The sequence below is a fragment of the Numenius arquata genome, chromosome 11 (genome assembly GCF_964106895.1).
Source record: "Numenius arquata chromosome 11, bNumArq3.hap1.1, whole genome shotgun sequence".
Classification (NCBI taxonomy): Eukaryota; Metazoa; Chordata; class Aves; order Charadriiformes; family Scolopacidae; genus Numenius; species Numenius arquata.
Window position 1 is genome coordinate 1,913,286 of NC_133586.1, and position 15,454 is coordinate 1,928,739.

Genomic DNA, 15,454 nt, shown 5'->3' on the forward strand with positions numbered 1-15,454 from the left:
CTTCTAATCCCAGCGCAGTTTCAGGTAGAAAGCTTGCTCTTCCCAGGAGCAGTCTGAGAGCATAAACACCATCAGGTTGGTTATACTGGTCAATCACTACAGGATTGCACTGAGATCCCACCGTGATGAGCAACATGCGAGAAACAATTCATTTTTGCATTTATTTTTTTGCATTTTTGCATTGCATTTTGCTCCTCTTGTACTGCTCCTTGCCATCATCACTCAAACAGCTGGGGTGACGTGCGCGGAAGGTGGTCGCACATCGGAGCCGGGCTTGGCTGGCCGACCCTTACGGTGATCAGTGCATATCTGAGCAGTTAATTTTTACCATTTTGAATAAGGATTTCCAAAGAATCCAGGGTGAAAAGAAATGGAAAAATCAATGTCAACCTCACTGGTGGTGTTACACCCACCGCTCTTCACAGAGACATCAGAGATTAAGGAGAGAGTCTGTAACACAACACCGGGAGCATAATGGCAAAAAAGGATTCCTACATAAATACACATTCTTCTCCCTTATCATCTCACATTCAACTCTGTGAGCAAAAGCATTATTTAAAAAAGAATTCTGTGTTAGGGAAGAGTCTATAAGCTTGGCATAGCTTGGCTGTGGCCAATTCTCCACCAATTCTCTACTATGCAGAGCATTATTTGTAACCAAGAAACAGATGACATTGCCCACCTCGGGGCGAGCTGCGCTCACACACCACCCCACAAGAACAGATCCACATTTTCAGGATTACTATTCGCTTAATCTTCCAAGCCATGGGCATACAATGCAACCAAAACAACTTTAATTTAAGAATCATCCAGTTTCTAATTAAACAGCCATAGGCAGCTGGCTGGATACATTTTAATCAGTTTCAATAACCTATTGATTGTATACTGAAGCTTAAAAATTAAAAGTAAAAAGATGAGCGGGGAATTGTCCCATCTCAGAACAACAGTAGAACCCTCTGTAAATAACTCCTCCTTTAACCATCAGCTAAATGAACACTTCAATACTGCAGTACAAAGTCTTCTGCAAAATTACTTTAACTAACAAGCAGAAATTTATCAGCTTCAGCCAAAATCAATGCTGAAATCAATTTGAACACTGGTTGTGTCTAAAGGGGCTCATTGGCAATTTAGGGAAATTACACCATGTAAATGCCTGTGCTTTAATTGAACAGTTTCATCAACTAGGCTGTGATTGCTGTCCATTCATTTATTTACTTTCACTGCAGCTACCATTCTGCAAAGGAATGGGTTTTGTCAGACTTGAAGGAGGTACTTTATCTTCATTTTATGCACTTTTGTGCATAACAGATTTTATGAGGCAGGCAAGCCATAGCCGGGGTCAAAAGAAACAAGTGAACAGCAATCACTGGTCAGTCTTGTTTAAGCTGCAATGATAATATGCAGAAATTTGGTGGGGTGTTTCTAACTTACTTTCAAGCTATTATTGTTCCAATGCTTTCCAGTGTGACTGAAAATAAAACAAAACAAGAGAAACAGAAAATGAATGTAGTCTGGGAAAGGAAATAAAGGAAAATGCCTCCAGAATTGCAAACCAAGAATGCAGGGAGATGCAATTTTCAGACTTCATGTGGCCCCAGACTTGTTTTAATGCCAAAGAAAACATTGAACCTGCCTGTATTTCCTTTTTTCAGAGCTGCACCAAGCACCAGGCTGGGACCAGCAACGTGTAGAAACATCATGAAAACCTCCCTTGGAGAGCACACCACCAGTGGAGCCGTTGGGTCACTGGCAGCGCTGGGATCCTGCAGAGATGGGCTCCGATCCTGCTTCTGTGGCTGCTTTGCTACCCTAGGAAAACCACTTCCCCTTCTGTCCCCGTTTACCCTCTGCCACGTGCAGAGGATGACACCAGCCTCCTCTGCAAAAGGGCCAAAATAACCTGTGAACGAAAGGATTTTAAAGAGGGGCAAATTATTCCTATTGTACTGAATATTCATACAGAAAAAACAGAAAGGAACGAACGGAGGAGAGCAACAGCTCTGCTTAGATGCAGACTGGCATTTAGGAATTTGAGGTGCGTGATGGTCACCACTTATAAAGAACGAACTGGGACTACAGAGACCCTCTGGAGGGAGCTCCTTCATGACAACACCAGTGTTCTGCAGTAGGAGCCGCAGGACAAGCCAGAAGGTGCCACCCTTGCTGAGGCAAAGCTCCTCCAATGATAAACTCTACTCTGGCCACCATCATTCCAGCCAATGGAGCTCAATCACCTCCACCTCCCCGCCTCTCAAACACGGCAAAACCTCCATCTCGGCTTCCTCGCTGCGGAACTGACACCGCTTTTCCCTGCTAATGCCAGAGGATCTGCAATACACAGTTTGCAGCCTGTCTTGCAAGACAGAGCAACTTCCCAGCTGTCTTGCCATGCGCTACGTTTAGTGTGCTAATGGGGCACCCCAAGGTTGGTGGAGATAGAGAATAAAGAAACGGGCATATGCTGGAATGTACGACTCAACCGAACAGCAAAATTGCTCAAGTAAATTGCTCAAACAAATTAAGCTTCCGCATTTATCCGTATTATCCCTAGCTATACAACTCTTCTGGGCGGTACATCATCAACAGCCTCTTCTCTCCCAATTACTCAACTTAAGGTGAAGCCGTCTGGTTTAACAGCATTTTGCAAAGATAATAACCGATTCTCCCTCTCTTTCCCTCTCTCCCCAATACTAGGTAACTTCACAAATTAATTACGGCATCATTGGGACTTTATGTTTATTTCAGTAGAGTGTTATAGCTCGCTGCTGCTGAAGGCTCCTCTAACAGAACCCAAAGATTTACAAACCATGCACAACCCATGTTTTAAAGAAATCCCAGGCACACAGAAGACTGTACCACCCCCTAAACAGAGTTCCTCGAACATCTCACTTCTCATGAGCTACAACTGCAAAGCAAAAACTAGAAAACATGAAATAAGAGAAAAATTTTCTTTTTGCTTGTATGTATCATGCTTTACATGAAGGAAACAGTGATAATTTAGATATGCCATGTGAGCAAGACTTCACAGAGTAATTATTTGCCAGGGATAAATACCTCTACTTAATAATATTTAGGTTCAAAATATACACAACTAAGGATTTTAGGTCTAAATAATTTAATGTAGCTATTCCTGAGACTGGCCGGCCGAGTGTATACATCCTATTACCAATCAAAATGTTTACCTTTCCCTGAAGTGAAAAGGAGACTTATCAGAACAGTCCCTCCGAGCTCAGCAGCCGGTGATGGAGCTAAAAGATGCAGCACAGAAGTACATACTTTAAACGTCTTTTGGACCTACCAGTGAATGATTTTTTTCCCCCAAAACCCCCAATTTAAGTAAATACCACAGATGTACCGATATACAGATGTTTTCTTGTGCTGTGAAGCAGCCCAACCTGCATTCTCCATCCTATCAGCCTCTATAAAATAGTTCACTGAGAAAGTCTGTTGCAGAACTGGAAGGTCACACATCTCCCAGAGCAACAGTCTGAGGGCTCTCAGGAAAGGCACAGATCTCCACAAAATAATGGCAGCTAAGAGTTTCCAAAAATTCATAGAATTTGACTCTCAATACTCCACAGAAAGTGGAAATCCCAGTTAATGACAAAAACTACCTACAACAACTGGGAAACAAGAGAAAGCCACCAGGGTACTTTCAGTGCTTGTTACTGCAGGGTTCATCACTTGATAATCTTTATTCAGGGCAGGGTACACACTGCCCACCATGCACCAGTGGGAGAATTCTTGCTTTCTGATTGATTGTATATTCAAAGATACTTTTTGAATATACAGTTTGAGATTATTTATATGTTCTCACATATTTTTGAAAATACAAGCAATCAGAAAGCAAGAATAATTAAGTGGTTTTGCCGTATCTAACTCTATAGCTGTTAGCATTCCTTAATTAAGAAAATAGTGTATCAAAAGGTAGGGGAAAAATATGATGTCAAACCCCTATAAAATCCCTTCTTCTTTTTAGAACAGGAAAAACATTTAGATTCAGCAAGTTCTCACTAGAAATATTGCTATAAAGTATTGATTTTTTACCAGACTCAATTGACTGAAAAGTTGTTTGTATAGCAATATTGGCCAAACCAATATACTGGAACAATTTTGCTACACACAGTAATCAAGTGTATTTCTAAAGTATAATTATACTGTCATAAAAATAAAGCTAAGATACCTCTTCTCCAAGTAATAAAACAGCTGCAGCTGTAAAGAACCCAAATAAATGAAATACATTTTCTAACTAAACATAGCGTCTTCCGAAGAGAACAAAACCACCTCCCCTCTCCCCCCTTAAGCCAAGGGTATCATGAAAAGTGATCAATACCTCAATCTCAATAAACTATTTCAATAGTAGTTAATTCACGTGGAAAGAGAGGCTGAAAATTTTTGCTCAGCGACCTGCGACACGCTCTCTTGTTTGCTGAATGCCGATAATATATCATTGCCATAATGGATATGACTTAGTATAAAGAGCTAGAAAAGAAAGGAAAGAAGATGCCACGTAGACACGCTCGTTCTTTACGTTCAGATCAATACTACACACGGCCCCTTCTGAAACAAACCCACAGCCCGGAATGCTGGAAGAGGGAAACAGCCCAATGTCTGCAATTAATTTTATTTGACAAATGCTCATTGATTTACTGGAATAAAATATATGTGGGCTGCTATCTCTGACTAGTGCAATCCAGCTACCTGTAAGTATTCCATTTTGCAATTTCGTATTGGCTTGTGTAGCACAGCTGCTCCTTTGGGAAGGGAGAAGAGGCTCCCTGCTCCCTTTTAGGAAGGGGGGATTGTTTTGAGGTAGGAAGGTCTGTCTATGCTTTGTCCAAAGCCCGTCAACACGGCACGGTAATGGCCAACTCCCTGCGACGATAGCAACCGGCTACTCTTCAGGGATGAAAGAGTGAATTGGTGCAACTCTTTGATCCAACACACCAAAAAAACAAACTCGGGAGCACCTAAGAAGCCAGTTTTAGGAGAAAACCGCATTTCATATTTATATCCTGCATTGCAAAGAAAGTCAAACTTCAGGAATGTGTAAAACATCCACATATAAAAACGGTGCACATTCCCTGGGGCAGGGCAAAGCGACACCTGCACTGGAGAAAACACTGTGAAGCCACGGCAACTGCTGATTTAAAATATGAACGCAATAAAAAGGAGAAAGAAAGGTAGAAATATTTCCCTGAGACAAAAGAGGGCTCATGTTTTCACAGGTAAAATATTTTTCCTTTCCCAAATTGCAGGCAAATGTGACACTCGACCACTTAAGGAAGCAAATCACAGCATCAGCCCCCACAAAGCAGCAAGTCAATGCAGAAGTGCCAGAAGTATTATGCGTTCCCTCCCGTGACGTTATCCTCTGCACCTCGAGTGTTCACATCTCTCCTCCTTCACCACTCCTGCAGACTCTTACTAAGGTAGCATTCACCACGAGAGAAAACTATTTTGGTAAAAATATCAAACAAAAAGCAGGCATGTAACAATACTACCTTACAGAAGTACAAAGAAGTCATCCAAAAGTGCAAGTTTGGCTTTATGTAGCATTTTATCCAAATTTCCCATATGAATGTTACGAAATGTGAAATATATACTATGCACATGGCAACATTATAAAAGAATGAGATATTTTTATACCACCTTCTGCACCTAAAAGCCCTCTACCACTGTATGGGCTGAGCACACGTGGACTAGAGCTGTTCCTGGGGAGCAGGGCAGACACAAGCTGGCAAACAAGACATGAAATTCAGCAGACCCTTGCTGCAAAAACATTAGCAAAGCACACAATGCCTTGGTTCATACTCCTTAGACTTTGCTGCTATTAGACACAGGATGAAGGTGAGAGACTTTTGGCATGACCTGGTATGGCCATTCTTACACTGCTCACGATTTCGCATTGCTAACTCCTTGTTTCAGCTCCTTCTCTAAAGAAAATGACCCAGAACTGGGTAACAACACACGCACGTGGAGTCCCTCACTTTGTGGGATATTCCCTGTCCCTAACTGTGCCTTCCACAGGGACCAGAGCACGTGGCCTTCCTTTGCGATGCTTCTCCCACCTACATCCACTCCTGGAGCCTCCATCAGTACAGGAGAGAGGGAAGCCAACCTTCTCAAAATCAGAAAACATCAAGAAGTCACTGACTGAGCTGTAAAGTCCAACAGTCTTTCTTATTATTATTCCTTAGTCCAACATAATCTTTCTTATTATGAAGTAAGAAAACAATACTGTTTTTCTGCAAGTTTCTTGATCTAGGAATATCTTTTTTACAGGAGAACATCAATGAGGTTTCTGAACTCCATTCCATGTACAAGGCTAAGCTGATTCCTCAAGAGTCCATTCAAAGACTGGATTTGTTCCTTTAAGGTTTTGAAAGTCCTTTTTCATTAAACCTTCCGCGAGAGAGAGTCGTTTTGCAATGCTGGCAGCCAATTAGAAACTAAACTAAATGCACCGTAGCTTTTAAAACATTTAAAAAAAAAAGTTAATATCAAAGTTAAAATGTCTAAGGTATAAACAAAATCATAATGGGATGCTGGGTTACTGTATATGGTAAATAGCTCTCTGGAGGAAACCTTTATTACTCCCTCAGGGCTTTCTTACAAAGTATGGATTTCTTAATTCCTAGTGGAATATTTTTCATACACCACTGCAGACTATTAAGTACCAGATATTACATTATGTAGTTTAAACTTTGCACTATGCATGAGAAAGACTTTCCTGTCGAGAAAACTATATCTCCGCTATTATAATCTTTACAATATTAAAATTAATACTGGCTGCAGGGTATAAGCTTCACTACCAAAATTTGGGGGAGTTTATCATTTAATGTATTCATCAGCTTGTGTGTGAAGCTGCTCGTAAGGGAGGGAAGTCACTGCAACAGAGAAAGGGGTATTTACTAATTTTGAATTGCTGGAGAAAGGCAGAGCGACGGTGTCACCGCGTCCCCCCGGTGTCACTCAGTACTGGGCGAGCACAGGGCGTGGGGAGCCAGCGAGAATAATGGCATCGCAAATACCGACGGCAATTCATTATGCTTCGGGATATTTCAAGTTCCACTTGTGAACCATTAACTTGTTACCCAGGAGGGATTCAAAGCTAAGTATTAAAAAGATAATAAAAATGCACCAGCCCTCACGGCACCCAAGAGCAGATACCTTGTAAATATGTAAACAGAATTCTTAAAAAGTTGATATTAAGAATTTATTTTATACTCTTTTCTGCATAGCAGCGATGGCCCACCTATGTCTCAATACAAATATGAAGGGTAAAAAAAAAACAAACCAAAAAAACCCCCAAAAAACGAGAGCTGTTAGATTTTATTTTCAAAAATTTTTAAGTGAAATTCAACACTCACTTGTAGACTGTGCCTCCATTGCCATGACCGAGGATGTCTCGATACCGTATGTCTTGTTCATTCATCTCCACAAGAAAGAAAGAAAAACAAAAGAGATGTCATGCTGTGGATGGAAATGTCAAGGAAAAGCAACTCTAGGCCATAAACAACAAGCAGTCTGGGTCATTTCAAGTTCAGCTGCAAGAACGAGAAGATCAATACAACATTTGCTGTCCAATTTATAAAAGACGATACCAAGGGACAAAGTGATGGAAAGTTTAATGACAATTTGTTTGCCTGGGTCATTTCATTAAAGTTTGATAAAAGGTGTCAAAATGGAATGATATAATATAGCTCAAGAGGGTCAGGTCACAGATACTGATAGGAAAAGGGTCTCCAGAACAGCACATAACCAAAGCCAAAGTTGGAGGTGAATGGAAACAATCCAACAGAAAACTGTCACCTTAAGTATGGCTAGAAAAGTTTATGATTTATTCTGGAATCAGCATAATTGATACTAATTGAGCGACAGTTCTGTCTGTAGAACTGCTTCATAGTGCTCAATTTATATACCTTTTAACTAAAGCAAATCTTTGGAAAAAGACACTCTTGAATTGCTATTTTCCTTGAAATACACAACTAATTGTTTGCCTCAATCTTTCCATTCACTGGGCCAACCCTTCGGATACGACGATACCCTCAGATATTCAAGCACCGTACATTGCAAATGCTGGGATTTGGAATCTTGCTGATATAGATTTTATAAAAGCTTATTATATTGCTGAATGAGCAATTCAAATGTAAAACTACAGTTCAAGCTTCTCCTGTACAAATACAGTTATACTGATTTTCCACCTAAATCACCTATTAAAAAAAAATCACTAAAGACATTTTTGCAATGCACAGGTATACTTGAAAACAAATATTTTAATCAGAACAAATTCTGGGCTGTATATACTTTCTATTCCAAAAAGATCTCTCCGTTGTCTGGTCACCGTAAGCAGTAAATGATTGGGCAAATCCCATTTTTTGAAGATAGTTTCCAAGCAAACATTAAGTCGTTTCTAGTAGCTGTATTTAATGGGATACCAAGTTAAACATTTCATGTGAGTTGGCGCGGCTGCTTAAAGACTCTCATCTTTGTGTGTTAAAAGGCATCCAAAACCCCCTAACGACATGCCTGGCCCTTTATCACGGATGTGATTTGAGATTACGGAAGCACATCTGAGATGGCTTCAAATTAGCGACTTCAAGTACCACGAGTGCCACGGTGAGAGCCAGGCAGAGCTCACCATAACTGTCCGCATTTATCCAACTTCTGAGATGGCTTTTAAAATCCAGTGGGGACACGTGCCCTTCAGCTACTGAGCCCCTTTAAGCATCCCCTTTCATACGATGACAGTGAAGATACACGGAACTTTGCCCCTGGCTTCAACTGGAACAGGCAAGTGATGGTAACAAGCTGAAATACCCTGAAGAGTCAATACTCAGCACGTCTTACGAACAGAAAACGGAATATTTAATTGATTTAAAATAATACGTTTTAAGGACAAAAATTATGAACTCCAAATTTTATGTTCTTTCCTTTCACTAATTGAATAAAAAGCATTCTTGTTTCTCACAGGAAATACTATGCATTTCTTCCAGTGAGGTTAAAATCTCTGAGTTCTGAGAAAATTTCTAAGGAAAGAAAAGTTCTGAGGGGAAAAAGAAAAAACGAATACCTTAAAGCAGAACTTGACTCTACATTATTACCTATTTGTAGTTAAACCTGGGCCAGATGTCTTAAGACGGTATGAAATGTTCCCTTCAAGTATCAAGCTTTACGATGAAAATGAAAATTTATTTATTTTATTACTGAAAGCTATCTTGCTTATTGCACCCATCAGAAAAGGCAAATAAAGAGGCAAAAAAAAAGATACCCCATGAGGAACAATAATTCATGAAGGGGCTTAAAAATATGTAAAGAATCTATACCGGATCCCTTGCGCTAAAAATAATCTCTCTCAGACTTCAGTACTCATTAATTTAAAGCAGTGCTCACTTTGAACTCTGTGTTTAAGCAGTTCTGCTCTTCTAAGCTGGAGAACTTGAATTCTCCAGTCTTTGAGGTGACAACAAACATCTCTTTCCCACATTCCAAGCAATGTTCTTCTAAACAAAACTCTTAAGAGAAATCAAATGAATCCACGAAGACATGAACATCCTTGTATCTTTGCTTTTGGGGGGAAAAAAGAAGAATTTTTTGTAGTTATGCAAGTTACAAGCAAGAAATTGAGCAGAACCAGAAACATAAAGCGTATTCTCTTTTCTTTTGCTTTTTGCTAACTGGTAAAAGGAGAGTATTTTCTTCACACCATTGCCTAAAAGCCGGTGCCAGGAGCAGCTCCGCTCCGAGATGCTGCACCCGCCACCAGCTCAGCACCGATTCTCATCTCTGCACAAAGAGCAACCAGAAACCCAGGGTGAAATGGGAAGACTGGGGTGGAGCAAGGATCTGCCAGCAAGGGATGGAGAGATAAAGTGTGATTTACTGGCTCAAATAAAGATGCCAAAACCAGCCGGTGATTTATTTATTTTACTGGGAAAACTGGATTCTCAATCATAAAATGATAACATAATAACAATGAACTCAACAGTAAGGGCTGGAATATTAAACCTCCAAAACCAAGTTTGATTGGCTGCCAATATTAACAGAATTAATGAATAAGAGAAAGAGACTTCAATTACGGATCAGCAAACAAAACGTCCCTTGCTCATACCTGCTGGTTTTGAAAGAAATCAGTGTCTATCTCTTGTAAATCATTAAAAACAAAATGCTCAATTAATCCTTATTTTATATGCAGAGGCCTGACAGAGGCGAAGTCCTGTAGCCATACCTTTGCTTCACGAATCGAAGCAATAATGGTTTCAGAAAGCAGTCACACTCTATGAGCAGACAATTGAAGAGATTTAGTAAATCCCACTTTATAGAGCAGAGACTAATCGGAAAACACAAGCCAGTCAAATGTTTCTTATGAACTGTTGACACTATATCAATGCTGAATCAATTGGTGGCATTTACTCTGAGTGACAGAAAAGAAATAAATATTTATATCACATCACCTATATCAATGAACCCAGGCAGAAAGCTATTTCTAACCTGTCAATATTTGATTATGTTGAAGAATCATGTCCCCTTCTTTTAATGATTAATATGAATTCCTTATTAAACCTAAATGGAAACTACTAGAGGAATATCATTATGAATGCCTGAAAGCATCAACTGCCAGAGAATAATAAAAAATAATAACCCAAGCCATATTTAAGTAATGATAAGTGTGACTTAATCCCCCAAAAGGGGGAAAAGTTAAAGTTACAACTAGAAACCTATTTCCAGTTACGGATCTGTGACCAAATTTTGCAGAACAGAATGCAGCATAACAAAAACATTTTCTCTCGACAGAAAGCAGTGCAATTCCTATCAGACTAGGGTGAATAAAAGGTAGCATTAAAACTTATTTTGAATTTTCTCTCTTTTTTTTTTTTTAATGGGTTTAAATAACAATTCTTAATACCATAAGAAGAATTTTGGTTTCTTTATCTCTTTCTAAAATTCTACTACACAGGAAAGAAATCTGTAACAATCTATCGCAGGGGACACAAACTACTCATTTCTATTACTTAGAACAAATAAAGTGCCAAACACAGCTTACGAACTCTATCACAAAAAAGACGGCTACTCACGTTCAGTACTTCTAATTTTAAAAAAATTAGTAATATTGGAGTAATCACCAGCTTCATTTTAAAAGTTTAGAAGCACACTGCTGGTACTTATGCAGAGAAATACATCATTTAGCTATAATTTTGAACCGTTAACAAATCTACCTGGTAGGAATCTGTGACTATTAAACTAAGCCTGCATGTAAGGAATGCTGACGAGCTTAAAAATACCTTTCCAAGTTGTATTCAAAGGATTCGGTGCTAAATAGGCAAGGCTGCAACACTGAGCTGTTGGGCTCACGTTTGAGGGGGGCCCTCTCAGCTATTAGCCCCCAATGTTACAGGTGAGACTGAAGGACAAGCACCAAGACCAGCCTTTATCTTCTTGACACGCTCAACTACAACTACTTGATTCATGAAATGCCAATGAGGCTTGGAGAGGTCATTGTGTGAAGGCACTGAATACGCATCTGAGATAATTAAGATTTCAGCCTTCGAAACATGGAGGGGAAGTGAACAGCAGTTAAGAAAATCAATAAGAGTCTTTTATTTGCAGTGACACAGATGTCTCAGTCAATAGAGCCTAATAGGGAAGCTTGATCGCAACGGACAGGTGCCTGCCTCCAAGGCTATCAAAGGGCTTTCACTATGACAAACATTAAAACATATTTATGTTGCTGCTGAAGAATCTGGGATTCTTTTAAGGTAGTTTAATTTAACGCTGTATATTTAATGGCATTACACTACCGTGAGCCTTGCCCATATGTTCAGCTCAAAATGGGTAAGAAATGATTGCTCTGTTTGTCCAGGACATCCACTTGTCCATCAATTGTTACATTAAACCTTTCACTTCTGGGTGCCAGGATGTGAACGCCTGGAGCAGGAATAGAAAGTAACAAGACATCCTTCTACAACTTTGGGGGGCTTTTTTTGTTTTAGTTTGTTGTTTTAGTGTTGTGTTGTTGTTGTTTTTTTAAGAAGCTACAACATCAGGTGATTCCAAATAGCACAGAGCAGCTCCTTGCAAGAACCTGCTAAATATTTAAGTATCTACTCCTCTAAAAAATACGAAGGTCATTCTAACTGAGCAGTTGACTTAGTTATTCAAAATTGATTAACTTTCTTGCCCTGAAATTGTAGCAGCAGTGCAACACGTGTGAGGTACTTCAATCTATTTGGAGCTAAATCTGATTAGCACATTTTGAGAAATGGGAGGCAAATTGCTATGCCAATCAAAGTAAATCAGGACACATAACTCATTCATATCATGAAGGTTTTCATGGTCCCTCCAGTTCTGTATTAAAAGAACACATTACAACTAAATGAGCAGTAAGCATCTCTCCACCTATTTGGGGGATGCCAATCACTGTAGTATTAGGCAGTAACGAGACGCGCGTGTAGCCAAGACTCATTTCAGTGCACCTACCTGGCCATTTGCAAGTATTTTCTTCAGCTCTGCAGAAGACTTTTTCAAGCTGAAAAAAACAAGAGGCAATTATTTTTAATGACTGTTCCATTTCATTCTATAAAATCAAGTGAAACCATAAGAAACAACGAGCCAGCAGGTTAAGTTCATGGTTACATATTCCAAATAGATTTAACTTTAGCAATGCTGAGTGTAGCTACTCCTCAAACTGCAGGCAGCAGAAATGGAGGAGCAATGAACATCTTAGAAAATCAATATATTTTTTACCTTGACAAACTAGTTTTTTTAAGATACCTGACTATACTACCCTTTGAGATACGAACTATTGTTTGTCAGTTCAAAGAAGAAAAAGAGAAAAGAGATACCGTCGCACACCAGGTGTTCCAAAACACAACAGCAAAATAAGGTTCACATCTAGTTTTCAGGTGCCTTATCTTGGTTTAAAACCCCTTAAGGCATTATCCTTCTGTAATTTCTATAAATCTGCAGCAGTAGGGTTTAACAAACCACAACTATCAGCTTGGTGAGTTTTGTAGGTAAAACTATGAATGGCTTCAAACTACTTCCACCCACTCGCAAAATATTGCTTCACCTCCTCTCCTGACAAACTCTGCTCCTTGTTCGTTCAACACAAGAAACTGCCTGGGTAGAAGTATATCCGCAAAACTTAATCTCAAAGCGACATTCTGCTCTTATTACTGAAGTTTAGAAAAAAAAAAAAGTACAAAATAATATATTCTTGAAAGGCATGTGCACGTGTCTTGATCACAGATCATTATTAACAAGAACAGTGAAAACACAGATTTCCTATTTGGTGGCTTTGTTCTTTAATAGGCCTCTTGTTCCCACGACTACTTTAAAGAAAAATTAAGTTTTCCAAGGAAACATAAGTTGATCTTGTCATCTTTCATGACTAACAATTTGTGAACATGAAACAAAGAGAGACTTTCAATTACTTCAAAAACAAAACTCAGAGTGCAGAAGGTTTCGGAAAAGGAATGGCAATTAACCACCAAATAAGGTGACAAGAATCTTCTAGAAGCCTCATTTTCAATGCACTTTAAGAACAAGCTCAAAGTGCAGGAAGTACTGAAAGCCAAAGCACGACAGCGACAGAAAGCAGCTTTTTTTAGTTCAGTGGCATGATAGATTGGGAGGAGGACTGCAGTTCAGAAAGACATTCAGATTTATTTTCCTTAAAGAGTCTTGGATAGGACCTTCCCCATCGCAATACACAGCAAATCTTCCCCCAGGGATGGGGGCAAACTCTGCCCGAGGAGACTGACACAGGGTATTGCTTTTCCTTTTTTCATCTCTACAATTAGCAAAGCCACTAAAGGGAAAACCAAAAGCGGTTTTAGTGGTACCCGAATGGGGCTACCCACTGTAGCACAGCCCCAGCACTGCTGCCAGCCACATGGGGTGGCATCCTCCTCGCCAAAAGGCAACCATGTCACATCAGTGCCACCGCGCAGAGACAGGAGCTGTGGGACAGTCCCACCACCGCAGCACTTCGCGGTGTTTGCCCCAACGGGCACTGACGCGTCACCACCCGAATGTGCTCAATGCAGTGACTGTGGCTTTCATCATGTTCATCTCCCAATTTTTTATCCAAAATGCTCTTGGAACGAAAAAGGGAGCAGCGCGCTGATGCACAGATAAATGTAATATTATATGCTTATTAGAATAATAGAAAAAATTTAGGTTGAAAGGGACCTCTGGAGATTTCCATTCCCACATTTCAAATATGCTCTTATATGAAGATGGAGCCAGACTTCTCTTACTTCCTTTTAAGAATACACAAGGGGGTTTTGTGGGTTTTTTTGTTTAACGTCATATTAAGTATAATGACTTCCTGCAACAGTTCATGTAATAAAAGGGAGTTCTAGGAAAAAAAGAAAGAGTTTTCTTGCTTTTTCAGATCTCAATATGGGTTTTGAAATTATGACTGGAATCTAAAAAGAAAGATAAGGGAGCTGGACCCCAAAACTTTGCTGAAACTGCAAGAAACAGGGCAGATTTTTCAAAAATCAGATTTTTCAAAAATAGTACCACACAATAATAAACCTACTGAATGGGTATTAAATTTTAAAATCAAAGAATCCTGGAATGAGAAAAGCAAGGAAGACCTGAACATACAGATCTTGCCATAGACAGTGATTATTAGATCAACTAAAACAAATTAGCTCACCCATGGACAGTATTTCAACGCTTTATAAAGGACAAAGCCATCTGAAATACCCACCAAAGACTTAGTTCTTTCAGCAGAAAATACTTCTCCTGAAGAACCAGCAGCACGAGTCTAACAAGATCCATGGATCAAGGTAATTTCACCTTCCCCACTTCACTCCCGCGTGCCCAGTAGTCATATTGAAAAAGTTATTCACCATCAAGCTTACTGTTGGTAACTATCACGCACAAGGTTCCATTTTATTTTAATAAAAGAAAACAAAACAAAACATACGCTCGCATTTTTGACTCTTACCTATTGCTTGGAAGGGAATCCGAGACTGCCGAACTGCTATTATTAGCAGACCCCGCTCGCGTATTTACCTGCAGGCAGGGAAAGGATCTTTATCAGTCGTTTGTGTTCAGAGGACACTATTCTAATTAACCTGTAATTTGCCATGAATTTCTCATTTCACTATGAAGGTTAATTAGCTTGTTGCTAGGCATGCCGATGGTGGAGGTCTCGCCTGTATGTAGGTTAGCAGGCTATAGAATTCACGGACTACAATATATTATCTTTACATCTTAAACACTTAGTTAAATAATACAGAAAAAGAGATGATACATCCACCATTTATTCTCATTTTAAAAACTAAACAATCATTTAATATATTCGCCGTCTTCTGCATTTCAAAATAGGTATGACTATAGAAGCATTAAGCATAGCTGAATGAATCAAACAACCTAAAAGAATTTCATTGCCGTGCTTTCCACACTTAGATAAATTACTGAAATCAAATGAACG

At 39.5% G+C, this 15,454-nt stretch overlaps 1 protein-coding gene across 2 annotated transcripts in view; it reads right to left on the minus strand.

The window, feature by feature from the left end:
- Nucleotides 1-15,454, minus strand: part of MAP2K5 (mitogen-activated protein kinase kinase 5) — a 134,475-nt gene that overhangs the window by 99,245 nt on the left and 19,776 nt on the right. For both annotated transcript variants that reach the window (XM_074155584.1, XM_074155583.1), the window contains exons 6-8: nucleotides 14,966-15,033; nucleotides 12,481-12,529; nucleotides 7,374-7,438 (exon numbers count right to left, since the gene is read on the minus strand). In XM_074155584.1, coding sequence (XP_074011685.1) covers nucleotides 7,374-7,438; nucleotides 12,481-12,529; nucleotides 14,966-15,033 — 182 coding nt within the window. The remainder of the gene's footprint in view (nucleotides 1-7,373; nucleotides 7,439-12,480; nucleotides 12,530-14,965; nucleotides 15,034-15,454) is intronic.